Raw genomic sequence first — 16,423 nt, 5'->3', positions numbered from 1 at the left:
CTAAAAGTTGATATAGATAACTGGAAAAATAAAAATTATGGAGCATTTTTATTGTTTGTTAATTTTTCTCTTAGCCTGTAATAAATTTTTATTCCTTTATTTTTATTCTTTATCTTTGAATTTACTTGAAGCCTGATTCCCTTCTTAGACAAGAAGGCAGAATTTACTTTTAAATTTTTATTCCTTCTCAGCCAATAAGGCTTAAATCTGTGATTTCCTGAGTTTGTCACATTAACATAATAATGCATCGTATTATTTCTGAATTGGAAGAGTATTCTTTTAGCTTTCTTAATTTAATATTGGTGGTATATAGCTGTTAATTTGGAAGAATATAGTGGCCATGTGGCATAATCTTCAATTTTCTTATGTTTTGTAGGTTTATTCTTCAGTCCAAGGAGGTAATTCACAATCAGCTGTTAGAGAAACAGAAAATAGCAGAAGAAAAAATTAAAGAATTGGAAGTAAGTTTTAAGTGAATATTGACAGTAAGTAGTCAACTTTTAGGGAAAAAGTAATTACATCACCGTATTTAATATTAAATTAAAATGTATGCCTGCCAAGGTCATGTCACATAGCTTTCATTTTTTTCTAAACGGGTTAGAGCTATGAAACAGTCATATTCATGGCGGTGTATAAGACACACACACACACACACACACACACACACACACAAGTATGTTGAAACTGTAGGGGATTTTGAAGAAGATAGCATACTGTTAACCTGAATGTATTTTCTCCATTGCCTTTCAGTGAACATCTCTGTTCTTTAAAAAACAAAAATAAAAATGCAACATATATTTAAACACATATTCAGGTGGAAGGGCATGAGCATGGGTAATGATAATAGTAGTTAAAGAATCTTGATATGTCTTATTTTACATATTGTAATTCCTTTAACATAGATTGTGTTCTAGACACAGACTAAGTAGTAACTAACTAACTGTGAACTAACTATAACTAACTAACTGTCTGAAGGATGGTGTTGCAATGAGGAAAACAACTTTTTTTAGGTAGGGAAAAATATTATACGTAAGAGCAACTTAGTAAAATCTTTGGAAAATTGGAGTTACTAAAATGTCCTTATACATTAAGACCTTTGATGAGATATTCTTGGGCTTTGGTGGAAGGTGCATCCTGTATATAGTAAAAGTTGGACTGGACAAAACACTGGTTATTATTTCTTTGGGACCAAGATTTCCTGAGATGGGGGTGGATACAGTGACTTCATAGGTCAGTTTATCTAATTAGTGTGAGTACTATTTGAGGCAGTGGTGCAGAATCTGACTCAGCCCTCTGCTGAATTGGTGAGACACCCCCTGTATCCTCCTGGGGATTTCCTCAGGGGCACTGACTTGGCATGGCCTGGTGAGCATGCAATGTCTTAGGTTACATAGGCTTATTTTTGTTTGACTACTGATGATTTAAACACTCTCGATAAGAGATTTAAACAAACTTAATAAGAGTTTAGAAAGATGCATTGTAAAAACAAAACAAATAGGCAAACAAACAACAGAAAAGAAAAAACTGTTATCCTGCAGTAATCAGGTTATTATTGTGCCTGATTTTATCATCTTTGTCAGCTCAGCTGTTCTAGACTGAACCCTCTAGTGTTTTCAAACAAAAGAATCTTAACTCCAATCAAAACTGTTTCATGCAGATAACAAAAAATGTGTTTTTGCAACTGTAAGTAAATATATCTAAAAATTGTCCTGATGAATAAGTAGTAAGATGCACAGTAATGTGTATATAATTTTCTTATAATCTCTGTTATGTAAATTATAAAAAGTATGTGTTAATATTTCTTTTTTTTAATACTTTATTGGGGAATTGGGGCAGGGGAACAGCATTGGGGAATTGGGGATAGGGAACAGACAAGTTGCTGTCCTTTTGTTCTTCAGTCTAGTTGTGGAGGACATCACTTCACTGGCCCATGTTGGTATTACCATTGCGCTCTTCCCAGGTGAGGCAGTCGCTTGCCGACCATTGGACGGCTGTTCACGGCGGCTCACAGCAGCCCAGCTCCAGGTCGAGCTGTTGTTCATCATCTTAGCTGTAAAGGGCGAGCGTCACTGGCCCTCAGTGTGGAATCCAAACCGTAGCCCTGCTGCTCAGAGCTGGTGCTCCCAAGCGAGCTGTTAACCAGCTGAGCCATTCGGCAGGCCCAAGACACTTTTTTAATAAAGAGAAATTATTCTGTATATACTGTTTCTCATCATTTGATAATTTATCTTTCCACTTTAGTAATGTAAATCTTGTTTATATTCAATTTCTTGTTTTCCATTTCTCCTCCATTGTAGGTTCCTTATTACCTCAACATTCGATTATTGCATGACCCCTACCTCTACATTTAGTATACTCTCCAATACTGTCCTAACCTGTATTTTTAATAGTATAACCAACTACATACTCTCTGACTTCCATGAAGCAATCCTGTAACTTTGCCATTGCCATACCTTTATAGCTTTGTTACTTCAGCCTGAAATGTGTGCATACACACGTACACTTTATTAATTGTAGTGTTCAGATTTTCTGCATTTCGTACTGATTTTTTTTCTGCTTATTTAGTTAATTATTGGTATTTAGAGACTACTGTTTGGGTACTGTAAGTGCTCACTATTCCATAGTTCAGAGGATATGTTTCATTTTGCTTTATATGTTTAGGAATCGCTCAGCTCTTTTAAAGATAATATTCCACTGACTTCTGGCTCCCATTGTTGCTGTTGAGAAATCATCTATCAGTCTGCTGTTCCTTTGTTTTTTTTCTCTCTGGTTCCTTTTGATATTCTCTCTTTTTTTTCATGCATTGTAATTTCTCTGGGATATATTTAGGTGTGAATTTAGGCTTTTTATTTTTTTCTTGATTCTACTTGGGTTAAGTTGGATTTCCTGAATCTGAAGATTAGTGTCTTTCATTAATTCTGGAAAGTTCTTAATATCTTTGAATATTACTTCTTCCCTGTTTTCTCTATTAAATGATATTTCCTTCAGGAATTTTTTCCCACCTTGAAACCAGTTGCCTTTATTCTGAGTGGCATCTTAACTGGTTTTTCTATCTCCAGCTTTATCCCTTCGGATCTTTTTAACATATTTAGGTTAGAATGACCTTTCTAAAATGTTAAATTTGATTAAATTACTCCTCTGTGTAAAACCCATCACTGTTTTTGTGGTAAAATTCAAACCAGCTACATATCTTTAAAGCTCTTTAGGAAACAACTCCTGTTTGTTTCTCTCATCTCCTTCATTTCTTCGCCTTCTCTTACACTGTATGTTCTGCTCATACAGAAATACTCTATTTTTAGAACATGCTGTGCTTTCTTTCTTTCTACTAGGTCTTTGCAAAAGTAGTTCCTTCTGCCTGGGAACTTTGTCCTCCTGCACTTACCAGCTCCATTTATTAATCTTTAAGATCTTAGTTTAGGGCTGCTTCTCCTGAGAAGCATTTTCTGATTCCTCACACTTTTTAGTTTTGTTTTTTTTAAGATTTTATTGGGAAATTGGAGGAGCAGAATAGCCAAGTTGTTGTCCTTCAATCTTAGTTGCTAGCTCAGCTCCAAGGTGCAGCTAGCTCTGCTCCAAGTCCAGTCGCCATCTGGCCACCCGTCGGCAGCTTGCGGCCGCTCAGCTCAAGGTGCTGTGTTCAATCTTAGTTGCGGGGGGCACAGCCCACCATCCCATGCGGGAGTCAAACAGGCAACCTTGTTGTTAGGAGCACGTGCTCTCACCAGCTGAGCCATCCTGCCACCTGTTGGTAGCTCAGCGGCAGCTCAGCTTGGGTGCAGCTCACTGGCCCATGTAGGAATCGAACCAGCGACCCTGTTGCTCAGACTCACGCTCTTAACCAACTGAGCCACTAGGCCGGCCCTGACTCCTCAATCTTTTTTTTATTTTTTAATTAAAAAAAATTTTTTTTCTTTTTTCTTTGATTCCTCAATCTTAAATTGGGTGCTTTTTTTTCTTGTTCTCCCTAGTATTCTATTAGTTTCATAGCATTATGTGGGAATTTGGGCATATGAGCGAACACCAGTTGAAGTAATTACAAATATGGTTTCCTGTGAAGTTGGGAAGCTTGATACAGAGTCAGAACTCTAAATAGTTTTTTTGCAAGGCCTCCCAGTGTTCCTCCTTTCAAATGTACAGTCTTTTTCTGGGCCCTACTATTTCTTGCCAGTGTAACCTGTTTCATCTTAATCCTATTCAATTATCATCAGCATTGTTAATTTCTGCCTCAGATACCTTACAATTAAGTTGGGGAGGCACAATTTATACAAAGCTCTGCAGACAAAGGCCATGCTGTTTCTATTTAGCATGTTTTCATCTCTAAAGGAGTAAGATTGTTTTTGATCTGGGTCCATAGGTCCAGTTTCTGATCAAAGCAGTTAACTTGGCCTACAGTGTGTATGCCTCGTCTCCCCCTACCAAGAGTCTAAATAAATGACACTATACATAAACCTTTTCCATGACCTAGGTGCTGGTCCGATTTAGGTCTCTAATCTGAGAGCCCGTTTCCATTAGTATTTCCTAGACTCCCTCTGTTCTTACTGTTTCTTTATATTTGCCCTCTCCAGATTTTTTCCCCTAGTCTTTATTTATGAGTGCAAAACATACCTAGAATTTGTTTAACTTTTGATAACTGTTATGCTGTGTCCACATTGTGGACTAACCTAGTGGCCTCACCTTCTGGCCCTTTCCTCTTATAGAGCAGAGATGGGGATACTAAAACCCTGCCTGAATGTCCCCTTGAGAGAGTTATATTACTTACTAGAAAGGTAAAGACAAGTACTGTCTTAACCTTGGGAAGATAGTCTTACTGTCTTTTTCTTTTTAGAACTCCATATTTATATTTTAATGCCTGTATGTTGGGTTATTCTTCAGACTAATCACTTTATTGGGGTTGTTTAGGAAATATTTTCATAACAGACTCACAATGTGATAATGTTTTGTAGATTTTTATCTTTATAAAGATGATAAATCAGGTTCTGGGAGGGAATATCACCATTTCATCATAACATTAATTAGTAGACCAATGATGCTGATTCTATTCAAGAGAAAATATTAAATAGTGGCTTTAGTATGATAGAGTAACCATGTTATGTATGTCATTGAGGGAATTCTCTATTTTAAAAAAATACTGATAACAGGGCTGGCTGAGTGGCACGTTGGTTAGGAGTTGGCTTGGGACGCCAGCTCTGAGCAGCAGGGCCCGGGTTTGGATCCCACATGAGGGCCAGTGACGCTGCGCCCTCTACAGCTAAGACAGTGAACAACAGCTCGACCTGGATCTGGGCTGCTATGAGTCGCCGGCGACTGCGTAGGTTGCAGTGGGGCTGATCGGCAGCGGGCGTGAGCTTTCATGAGCGGCTGTGAGCCGCGGTCCAATGGCCAGCGAGCGACTGCCTCACCCAGGAAGAGTGCAGTGATACTACCAACATGGGCCAGTGAAGCGACATTCTCCACAACTAGACTGAAGAACAAAAAGACAGCAACTTGTCTGTTCCCCTTCCCTGATTCCCCAACGCTGTTGCCATCCCCCAATTCCCCCCCAAAAAAATAAAAAAATATATATATATATAATATATATATATATATAAATACTTAAAAAAAATACTGATAACATAACTTTTTAAAGACAATGGCCAAGCATATAATGCAGTATATGTTATTATAAAAGCATAATTATGCAAAAGCATAATTTTTTTTTAAAGATTTTTATTGGGGAATTGGGGGGATGGGAACAGTGCTGGGGAATTGGGGGGAAGGGGAACAGACAAGTTGCTGTCCTTTTGTTCTTCAGTCTAGTTGTAGAGGACGTTGCTTCACTGATCCAAGTTGGCACCATCATTGCACTCTTCCCGGGTGACGCAGATCAGTCGCAGGCTTCTGGACAGCCGCCCACGGCGGCTGCTGGCTACACACGGTAGCCCATGGCAACCCACTGCAGCAGGGGCTGCCCCCTATGCCGTTGCTGGCGACTCTCGGCAGCCCAGCTCCAGGCTGAGCTGTTGTTCAGCATCTTAGCTGTAGAGGGCAGTGACACTGGCCCTCATATGTGGGATCCGAACCGGGGCCCTCTGGCGTCCCAAGCCAGCTCTTAACCATCGCGCCACTCAGCCGGCCTCCAAAAGCATAATTTTTAAAAATGACATGAATATAATTGGGTTTTGGAATTATGACTGTGATTCTCATCTGTCTTTGTAAAAGTAATTTTTGTTTTGAAAGATACAGCATTGCTACAAAGAGAAAGTAGAAGTCTTTCTTTTTTTTTTTAAGACAGTTCAGTTTTACTTAGAGTTAAAACCTTGTAGGTAGATTGAGGAGATATATATATAGAAAAACATAGCGTACATTTTTGTTCACTTTTTGGGGGTAAGAAGAAAATACTTGTGGACAGTTTTACAGTCGGGAAACCTTAGATTCAGCCATCAAATGAGCTAGAGCTCAATGACTGACCCCTTGCCTTATGAATCTCAACTACTTGGAGTCCTTGAGATAAATGTAAGCTTTCAGTGATGTATTTGAACACATTTTGAGCACCATATTCTATGCTCTCTCCTTTGTGTCAGGTGGGGGCCGGTTACTGTTTCACTCAGCTGCCTTCAGCCGAAAGGCCCCATTGTGTTTTAGACACACGCGTGTACTGGTTGACCACTTTCCTTCCCCTCTATCTCTGACCTAGTTACTACCTCTTTCACCACCCTGGTTACCTCAGCAATAACAGAATAAAAATAAGAACAAAGAAACCTAGGACATTCTTGCCTGCATAATGCCACTTCTGACGCAGAATGTTACAAACCCAGCATTGTGAAATAGCTCGCCAGCCCATGCTATAAGTAAAATCTAAGAAACTGTGTAAAAGTCCTGACTCTTCAGCAGAAATGACAATTTTGGTCAGACAGTGGTTCCTGAAACAAGTAGGAAGAATAGTGGCAAGACGCTGGATAGGAGGTGCCCGTGACACTGCAGTTGGCCGAGTTCTGAGACTGATGAGAAAATGTTTTGGAGAAGTTCTCATGATTGAGGAGATTTCACTCTGCTTGTTGAGGATAATTTTTTCCATAGCATGGGTGTTGACTGGTAGGCACTTGGATGGATGTCCAGTTTTTGCCCTGAGTGCTTCATTTTTGAGCTTTGTGTACCATTGTGCACATGCTGGGAGCCCCTCCTCGGAGGTAATGTTAAGTGGACACTACTCAATGATAGGCACCGATGCTTGTCTGTTTTCAGAAGAGAGGAGGGCAGGTGAAGAGCAGAGCCAGCGATTGAATGTTTTTTCTACATTAAACAAGAATTACACCCAATGGTTCATCTGCTTGCATAGCTCAAAATTTAGAATCCATTAGAAAATTAGTAATGTATTTATCTTGTAGTGAAACATAGCATTTACAGAAATATAGAAATGTACTTTAAAATACATATAGTTTATTAGTCAATAATTATAAAGCAAATACCTGCAACAGTCATCCAGGCCAAAAAATAAAAAAATTGGCAGGACACCAGAGCCCCTTTTCCCTCCTCCCTTCCTGCCTCCCGCCCCAAACCAGGTAACTACTGCCTGAACCTTTGTGATGATTATTTCCTTATTTAAAAATGTTGTTTTACTACCTACATACATGTCCCCAAAACAGTATAATTTAATCTTGCCTGTTTTTGAACTTGATAAGAACAGAATCACTGTTTTTTTTTTAAAGATTTTATTGGGGAATTGGGGGAGGGGAACAGACAAGTTGCTGTCCTTTTGTTCTTCAGTCTAGTTGTGGAGGACGTTGCTTCACTGGCTCATGTTGGTATTATTGCACTCTTCCCGGGTAAAGCAGTCACTCGCCGGCCATTGGACGGCTGCTCAGGCAGCGCACGGCAGCTGATGGCAGCTGATGGCCAGCCCCACTGCAGCCTACGCCGTCGGCCAGTGACTCACGGCAGCCCAGCTCCAGGTCGAGCTGTTCACCATCTTAACTGTAGAGGGCACAGCGTCACTGGCCCTCATGTGGGATCTGAACCAGGGCCCTGCTGCTCAGAGCTGGCGTCCCAAGCCAACTCTTAACCAATGTGCTACTCCGCCAGCCCGAGTCATTGTATTTTTTGCCTTGTCTCTTTTGCTCAGCTTTGTGTTGTGAAGTCCATCCGTGTTCCTTGAGATTGCAATTCGTTCATTTGCATTGCTGTGTGATATTCCATCATGCAGATGTACCATGATTTATCTTCCAGATGGTCCATTTTTACCCTTAACAAGTCAGGATGTGCTCATAGAGTGTTTGCACACTTTAACCACTTAGCCTCTTTCTGAGGGGAGGGAGCTATTTTTCACAGACATCCTCCCACCCCACCCCAGGAAAGTTTGAGTCCTGGAGAGAAATATAAAATGTGTCTGCTCTAAAAATTAGCTTGACTTCCCACCTTCAGTAGTAGCAGGATAGCGAGCTACTTGTGAATGTCTTTTTTTTTTTAATTAAAAAAAGAAACAATTGCAAGTTAGTAAATTAATTTCTTTTCTGTTGTTTTAACTTGGGACTCTTGGGTGGAGTTTCTCTTATTGTCCCATACATTGGGATATCAGATATGAATACTTATCTCTTTATAGAGTTCATTTGCTTTCTCAACATTTATAAAAATGGATGTTTGTTTTAAAATAGTTCTTAGTTATTTAAGACTTAAGTCTAAAAGAGCCTGACGATTGGAAACCATAGAGTTTATAGTGAACTATATATATTATCTGTGTCCTGGTATCTTAGGGCTTAATGTAGCTGTGTAATCCTTCTCGGTGGCTTTCAGAGAAGAATAGGCACGAGTCTGAAAAAGCCCATATATATGCTCTTTTTCTGGTTGAGTATTCATTACTGGTTATATTATCAATATTCTCAATGCCTTGGTCAGTGTATATGTGTTATGACCCAAGTGCTAATATTTGCCCAAATGTAAACTATCTGTGATAGATTTCATTTCCTCAACAGACATGTTTTGGATCTGGTGAGAACTTAGATGTGAACAATTCAAATAGATTTGCCCTGTTAACTGGAGAGCCTTTCTTTTTTTCTTTTTTTTCTTTTTTTTAAAGATTTTATTGGGGAATTGGGGAGGAGAACAGCCTTGGAGAATCGGGGTAGGGGAACAGTCAAGTCGCCGTCCCTTTGCTCCTCGGTACAGTTGCGGAGGACGCCACCTCACTGGCCCATGTCGGCACCATCACTGCACTCCTCCCGGATGAGGCAGATCGGTCGCCGGCCTTTGGACGGTCACTCACAGCGGCTCTTGGTAGCTCATGCTGACCACTGGCCACTCATGGTAGCTTATGGCAGCCCACTGCAGCCCCACTGCAGTCCACGCCGCCGCCGGCAACCCATGGCAGCCCAGTCCCAGGTCAAGCTGCTGTTCACCATCCAAGCTGCGGAGGGCACAGACAGCATCACCGGCCCCCATGTGGGACCTGAACCCGGGCCCTGCTGCTCAGAGCTGGCGTCCCAAACCAACTCTTAACCAACGTGCCACTCGGCCGGCCCTGGAGAGCCTTTCTTATTTATCTGTAGCATATATATTACAGATATTTTACACATACACTCTTTTGATCTGTTCACTGATGTGCATCTTCATTTTATGATTAAGATAAAAGAAAGGTTTTCATTCCAGTTAGCCCAGAGTTCAGCTTTTTGCATTTCGATTCAGTTATTCTTTTCTTCCAGGACCCATGCCCAGGGTGCCTTGATTCCCCTCCTTGGAATACTTTCTGTACCCATACTAGACTATCCACACACCACATACATAATCTTTGAATGCTTTAGAGGGTTATTGGCCGCAGCCCTCACTACTCTTTGCTGTATATGGTCTGTACTTTTCTCGGTGTCTAACCATAAGTATTTGTCCATAGCCTCCTCCCTCCCGCCTCCCATGCGTGAGAGTTCCTCCAGTCATTTTTAGAAAATGATTTCTTTTGATGAAGTAGACTTTGAAATTTCTTTTATTTATTGCACACCTCCCTGCTCTTCTAACTAGATGGTAAGGTGAAGTTAATCAGTATACTCTTCTTTACCCCAGACTCTCCCTCTGATCAGTAAGTCACAGGTCTCTAACTGGTAGGAATAAATACTGGCTAGAAGTGAGTTGCTCAATACTCAGTGTGGACAAGGCCACACCTGTATTAATGAGCATGTGCATATCAGCTCAGAAGAGCAAGAGCCAAACTGATGTTGAACCATAAATAGGACCTCCAAGTCTCCTAGATTTACAGCAAAGCCTTCATTACCCTAAATTCCTAATTTAAATACCTTCTGTTGTGTTAGGAATTCTGAATTCTAGCCCATGCTCTACTCTAAACTTCAGTGTCCTCACTGAGCCTCAGTGTCACTACATTATTTTGGATTAGGATATCTAGGGCCACTTCTATTAAGTTTATCATTATAACCTTGGTCTTCTTCTGAATTGCCACTTTAGGAGCAAAATGCCTCCTTCAAGAGAAAAGAGGCAGAGCAAAACAAAACAATATAAAAAACTGGTTTTCTTCCAGGTCCAGATCATTACCTTAATTTAAGAAGTTAATTGGAATCCTGTTGTTGAAGCTAAAATAAAACTAGTCTGCCTACAGCTTTGCCAGCTAAAATGTAATACAGGTGACAGCATCTCCTACCTTTGTAGTAGTTGCTTAAATGACTGATGTGCATGTGATGGCTTAAAGGTAGTTCATGTTAGGCATCACTTGTTTTAGACATAATTTTGGATAGAGCTTTATTACTTTATTGACTCTACATGTATAAAATAACATACTCAGGAAGACATTTTATTCATTTATAGTGCTTTATCCTATACTCTCTTAAAATACATGATACTGAAGTGGAAAAAAATGTTCAGAAAATGTTGATAAATTCCTTGAGTATATATCACATTTTTATAAATGGTATTTTATTAAATTTTATAAAATGTATTGTTATGAATTTTAACCTTTTGGTTAAACAGATAGTTATACTACTTAGGGCTTTATTTTTATTTTACCATTTAATTCCTTTCTCAAAGAATTTTCACTACATGATTTCATTTATAAATAGAGCATCTATGAGTGCTGATGTCTTGCTATTAATTATGATTAGAGGAGTTTCTCTCACCTCACTTTGTCGTGCTTTCAAACAAACCTCTTACCTGCCATCAGCATAATAAAAATATTTGAATTCCATCACTATTCATGAAGCCATTCTTTTGAGAACATAATTATCGTGTGAGGAATTTTTCCAAAATGAACACAGATGCATTGTGCTCCTAACTTTTGAGTGAAACAATCTAGTTCATTTTATGCTGCTTTTGTTTTTAAGAAAACACATGTGAGGGTGGAACAGTGCTTGGGGTCAGGAAGCATTATCGGTTTCCACTGATGTTTTCTATGGACTCTGTTTTTCTATGAGACTCTCTACAAGCTCCAACTCTGTGTGATGCTATAAAGACATGGAAAATGATTCTTCCTTAGGGTTGGAGGAAGTGATGACTGGTGTTTTTTTTGCTGGTAGTATCTGATAATCCCCCCTCCCTTTAGCTATTCTAGGCATGTTTAGTTGTCAGGCGTTGTCGGACTAAATTGCTAAAAATAACAAATAAGGGGGAGGCTGTTCTAAGGCCAGCTCTTGCCACTGTCTGTAATCTGTTTAATTTAGTTCCTAAGGAGAAAGGGCAAAAGGAACATGGTGCTATTCTCATTGAATGGATGTTTTGTTTAAAATGCTGACAAGAACATTGTTTGAGCTCTCCCTTTCCCAAACCCCATAGGGCTCACGTACCCACATCCACTTACACTGCAGTCCGAGTTGGGGCCCAAAGGAGCATGCTCTCATCAGTGGTTGTGCTAGAGATTAAGCAGCCCATTGTGGTCTTTTGCTCTTCTTTTAATGTGGCTTTGACAGTGGAAATGTGCAGTTAGTCTGGGAGAGAGGGGGAGAGCGTGGTGGTGGTTAGAAATGGGGGAGTTAGTGTGAGAATAAAGAAATCTTCCTATTTAGTACTCTCTCCTAACTCAGTGTTCAGAGAGTCAGGTTGTTTGAGCAAATTAATCATACATGTGACTCCAGCACACCTGCGTGTAATTTTAACCCATGTTGCCAGCATAAAGCTCTACTTGGATTTGGCTCTTGACCTCTCTGTGCCTTAACTTTTTCCTAATAATAGAAATAACTTTCTGTGAAATAGCGATAGCAATCTAGTACTTCTATGTAAAGCTGTCCAATCTAGATCACTGAAAGAATAATTTCAATGCCTTTCCTAACCCCTGCTAGGTATTTACCAGTGGTGGAGCGTGTGAAAACTAGGAGCAAATTTTCAGTTATATTTTTCTAGTGACTCACCTGAGGGCTTATTGATTTTTATATTCTGAAGTTGCTTATTGATTTTTTTTGTATCCGAGGTCCTATCCAAAAAATCCTTTCCTTTGTGCATTTTTTTTTCAGCCTGAACCTGACTACTTTAGCACAAAAAAACAAAACAAAAGATTGCTTTTATTAGAGATTCTCGGGGGGTGGGGCCTTGGGAAAGCCTGTGTTAATGGAGATTTTGGTATTTACCTAAAGCTTTGAGATCGGAGCATTTGGACACACACTGCAGGCTTTAGGACTGTTTGCCTTCAGGCATTTCTTAAGTTACCAACCTGCCTTACTCTCTAACTTAATGAAATAATCATTCTAACTGAACTAAAGGGCCTCAAATGTACAATTTAGAACAGTGTTCAAGATTATCTATGCTCTATAGATGGTGAGGTCTTTGAGTCATGTGGAATGACATATATGGCGGCACTTTATATCGTTACAAGGAGCCCAAGACAGATATCATTTGGGGTCAAGTTTAATCAGCTCTAGAAATTTGTAAAGAAAAACATCAGTTTCCACTCAGAGCCTGCATTATCTTTGGAGTTCAAATTCAAAGCCTTCCTTAGAGCAGACTCTTACCTTCTCTCTTTAGAGAAGGCATGAGAGGGAAACAAAAGATAGGAGGTGTTGAAAAACGTAAGAGGAAGGAGGACCTTCTAGTACTACAGTTGACACTTTAAACTGGATCAAGTTTTGAACTCAATTGTAAAATATTGCTTGCCTACATTTTTAAGCTTTGATGTTTGCAATATCAGAGGCTGAACTTTTTCACTTACAACTGATTTTTCCTTCCTTTGGAAAGACTAAACAATTCCAAGATTCATGCCATAAGGCTTTGGCCAATAATAATAGTTAGATAGACCAAAAGCAGTGTATGCATATTTTTAAAAAAGCATTATTAAATGTTTGTTGGTGTCTTCATTATACAGATTATTTGGGGATTATGTCTGACTATGGAGGGCTTTTGTTCTTTCTTTCAATCTTATACATTAAAGAACCTGTAGTCTATTGTATTTACTTGTGTGCCATGCACTATTATAGGCAATGAAGACAAAATTAGCAAAGGCCCTGATGGCATGGAGCTTATGTTCTGGAGAATGGGAGGGGAGACAGATAATAAATAATAAAATTGATGAATGCTGTAAAGAAAAACAACACAGGTACGGAGACAGAGAATGATGGGAGTGTATACGCTCTTTTACATAGTTTTGACAGGGAAGGTTTCTCTGATAAGGTGATATTTGAGCAGAGGCCTCAAGGGAGTTCAGGAGCAAGCTATGTGTGCATCTGGAAGAAGAGGGCTCCAAGCAGAGGGAATAGCAAGTATAAAAACCCAGAGATGAGAGCATAATTGATGAGCTGGGAGAAAACCAAGTAAGCCAGCTCAGCTGGAGCTGATGAGCAAGGTAGAGAATAGTGGGAGAGGAAATCAAAGAGGTGTCAGGGAATAGACTGTCCAGGGCCTTGTAGGTCATATTAAGGATTTTGGATTATGCTCTGAAATTGGGAGTTTTTGGAAGGTTTTGCACAGAGGAATGACATGATCTGATTTACATTTTCATAGGACCAGTCTGGCAGCTGTGTTGAGAATAGATTACAGAGGGCAAGGGTGGAAGCAAGGTGACCTGGTAGGAGATGGTTGCATTATCCAAGAGAGAGTGGTGGTGACTTGGACCAGGGTGGTGACAGTGGAGGTGGTCAGATTCTGTATATATTTTAAGAAAGAGCCAAGACAATTGGGTGTAGGGATGAAAGAGAGGACTCAAAATTTTCGACCTGTGATGAAGGAGTCATACCTCCTTTGTCACTTAACATATATCACTCATTCTCTTGTCAGATCTATAATGAGTTCATGGGAGAGGGGGTTGCTTCACCTGGGCCTTGGATGTCAGAATTTTGCTGGATAGGGCTGGGGTAGAGGAGAGAGCATTGCAAATCAAAGAAATAGTGTGGACAAAAGTCTGCAAGTGGGAGTGATAGAATGGAGGCTTGGAGTGAGAAATGAGGCTGGAAAGGTCTGAGGGAAAGGAGTTCAGGCTAAAATGAATGAAATCATCATTGCTTCTACTCACTTTGGGTAAGTATTGCTTGTTCTGGGCAAGTATTTATTCCCAGTGCCAATGCTATTTATTCAGTGTGGTTTCTACACAGCGATTCCCTATGTTTATGGGAACAGATGTGTGGTTGATAATTCGTAGAGCAGTGTTTCCTAGACAATTTTCAAGTTTCAAAAGTCATTTTAAAAGCACATGGAAAGTTTGGTTTGGGCCATGTTAACCCAAGTAGACACCCAAGTAGAGATGTTGACTACACAGTTGAACAGATGAATCTGGAACTCTAGGCTAGTGAAATAAAATTGAGAGTTGTCAGTTAAAGTCATAGAACTGGATTAGGTCGGCTAAGGAGAAAAGCTAGCTAGAGAAGGGATGAGCGAGGTTCCGGGCCCTGCCCAGGGGCTCTGCAGTGGGATGTAAACCTCTTTGAAGGTGTGGACCAAGCAGTGTGAGTCCAGAGAACTGCATGAGGACCACATGAGCAAGCCTCTGCTGAGAAGGGGTCAGCTGAAGGGACCAAGTCCCTCTGTGGTCCAGGCCATTCCTTGGTTTTGTGGTGGCAGCAGGGGCTGTCAGCTAATTAGACCTGAGTTGCAAGTGCTTTGTGGCATTCTGTTACCAGCACTGACCCTGGGCCAGGCCTGGCCTGCTGAGGGAGGCAGGTTTGTTCCCTCCGGGAGAGAAGGGAAGGGAGAGGCTGACATCAAGATAGACTCAGAACTGAGCCCTCTGTCTCTGGGACCACATTGCAGGGAGTGGTTGAATACAGTTCATTTAGAGCACAGGAGAAAGGAAACGCTGCTATGTATCTGTGATACCTTGAGTAAAATTTGAGGTACATGGGTACTTAACATGGGTGAAAGCAAACATACCTGCTAGTTTTGAAAGTTAAATGTTTCCTAAAGGGATTTTATAATGACTAGTACCTTCACTGTTCCCTACACACACACACACACACACACACACACACACACACACACACACACACACACACTCTCACACTGCATTTTCCTGCTCTCTTTCAGTATATAATACTAATACAAGCTTTGACGTTTAGAATATTTTTTGATTTCATCTTAAAAATCTTAGCATGTATTAGGGTCTGCTTTTCTTTGACATGCATAACATAATGTTTTGGCATAATTAAAAACACAAATACTGGAATCAAACGAATATGAATTTGAACTCTGACTCTGCCACTTACTCCCACTTGGGTAAATTACTTAGTATCTCTAAACCTACTCCCACTTGGGTAAATTACTTAGTATCTCTAAAGCTAAATATTGTCTGCTGTAAAACAGCAACAACAGAGTTGATAGTGAGACAATAAATAACCTGTTTATCTCCTGCCTAAGTGTGGAACCGACTGAAAGTCAGGCAGATTGATATAAACATTGTTATATATTTTACTTTATTACTGGTAAAGATTAGGTTGAAGGATGTGGCTTAGGTGTGCAGCAATAATAACGGTCTCTAAAACTGCTCCAGTATTAGGCATACAAATTAGATGAACTTACCCAGGAAATCTAGACATGTGGGGCAACCACAGGTCTCTCTGTGGAGGCAGGTAGAGCCTGTCTGTCAAACTCAGGAGGGAAACGTGCACCTTCTGCACGCAGGAGATCCTGGGCGAGCGAAGGAGCTGAGCCACAATCCCTTTCCCCACATATGCCAATTGAGGAGGCCAGGACTGTAGGTAATGAAAACTCAGGAGGATAAGCATTTCTCCCTCACAGAAAGCATCTGCATACTTGTAACATAGTACATGTAAATCACTTGATGCTTTGCCTGGCACAGAGTAAATAGTGGGTAAGAGCAGGATTTTGTTATTTGCATGTGGTGGACGCTCAGTAGCTATTTACGGAGTAAGCATATTGCCACCAAGTGCTTATAAGGTAGTTTTGTTTTTTTTTAATTTGGGAAAAAACTAAAGATACACAAATGTGCAAACCTAATTTAACTAACACCTGTGAGCTTACCACCCAGATAATGAATGTTAACATTTTGTAATAGTTACTCTTTTTTTGGTTTGTTTTTTACAAA

At 40.2% G+C, this 16,423-nt stretch overlaps 1 protein-coding gene across 1 annotated transcript in view; it reads left to right on the top strand.

The window, feature by feature from the left end:
- Positions 1 to 16,423, top strand: part of PFDN1 (prefoldin subunit 1) — a 53,241-nt gene that overhangs the window by 19,783 nt on the left and 17,035 nt on the right. Inside the window, exon 3 of the mRNA XM_019662366.1 lies at positions 377 to 461. Coding sequence (XP_019517911.1) covers positions 377 to 461 — 85 coding nt within the window. The remainder of the gene's footprint in view (positions 1 to 376; positions 462 to 16,423) is intronic.

Source organism: Hipposideros armiger, unplaced genomic scaffold (genome assembly GCF_001890085.2).
Source record: "Hipposideros armiger isolate ML-2016 unplaced genomic scaffold, ASM189008v1 scaffold_11, whole genome shotgun sequence".
NCBI lineage: Eukaryota > Metazoa > Chordata > Mammalia > Chiroptera > Hipposideridae > Hipposideros > Hipposideros armiger.
Note: the sequence above shows the minus strand (reverse complement) of the source record. Positions and strands in the feature narration are given on the sequence as shown.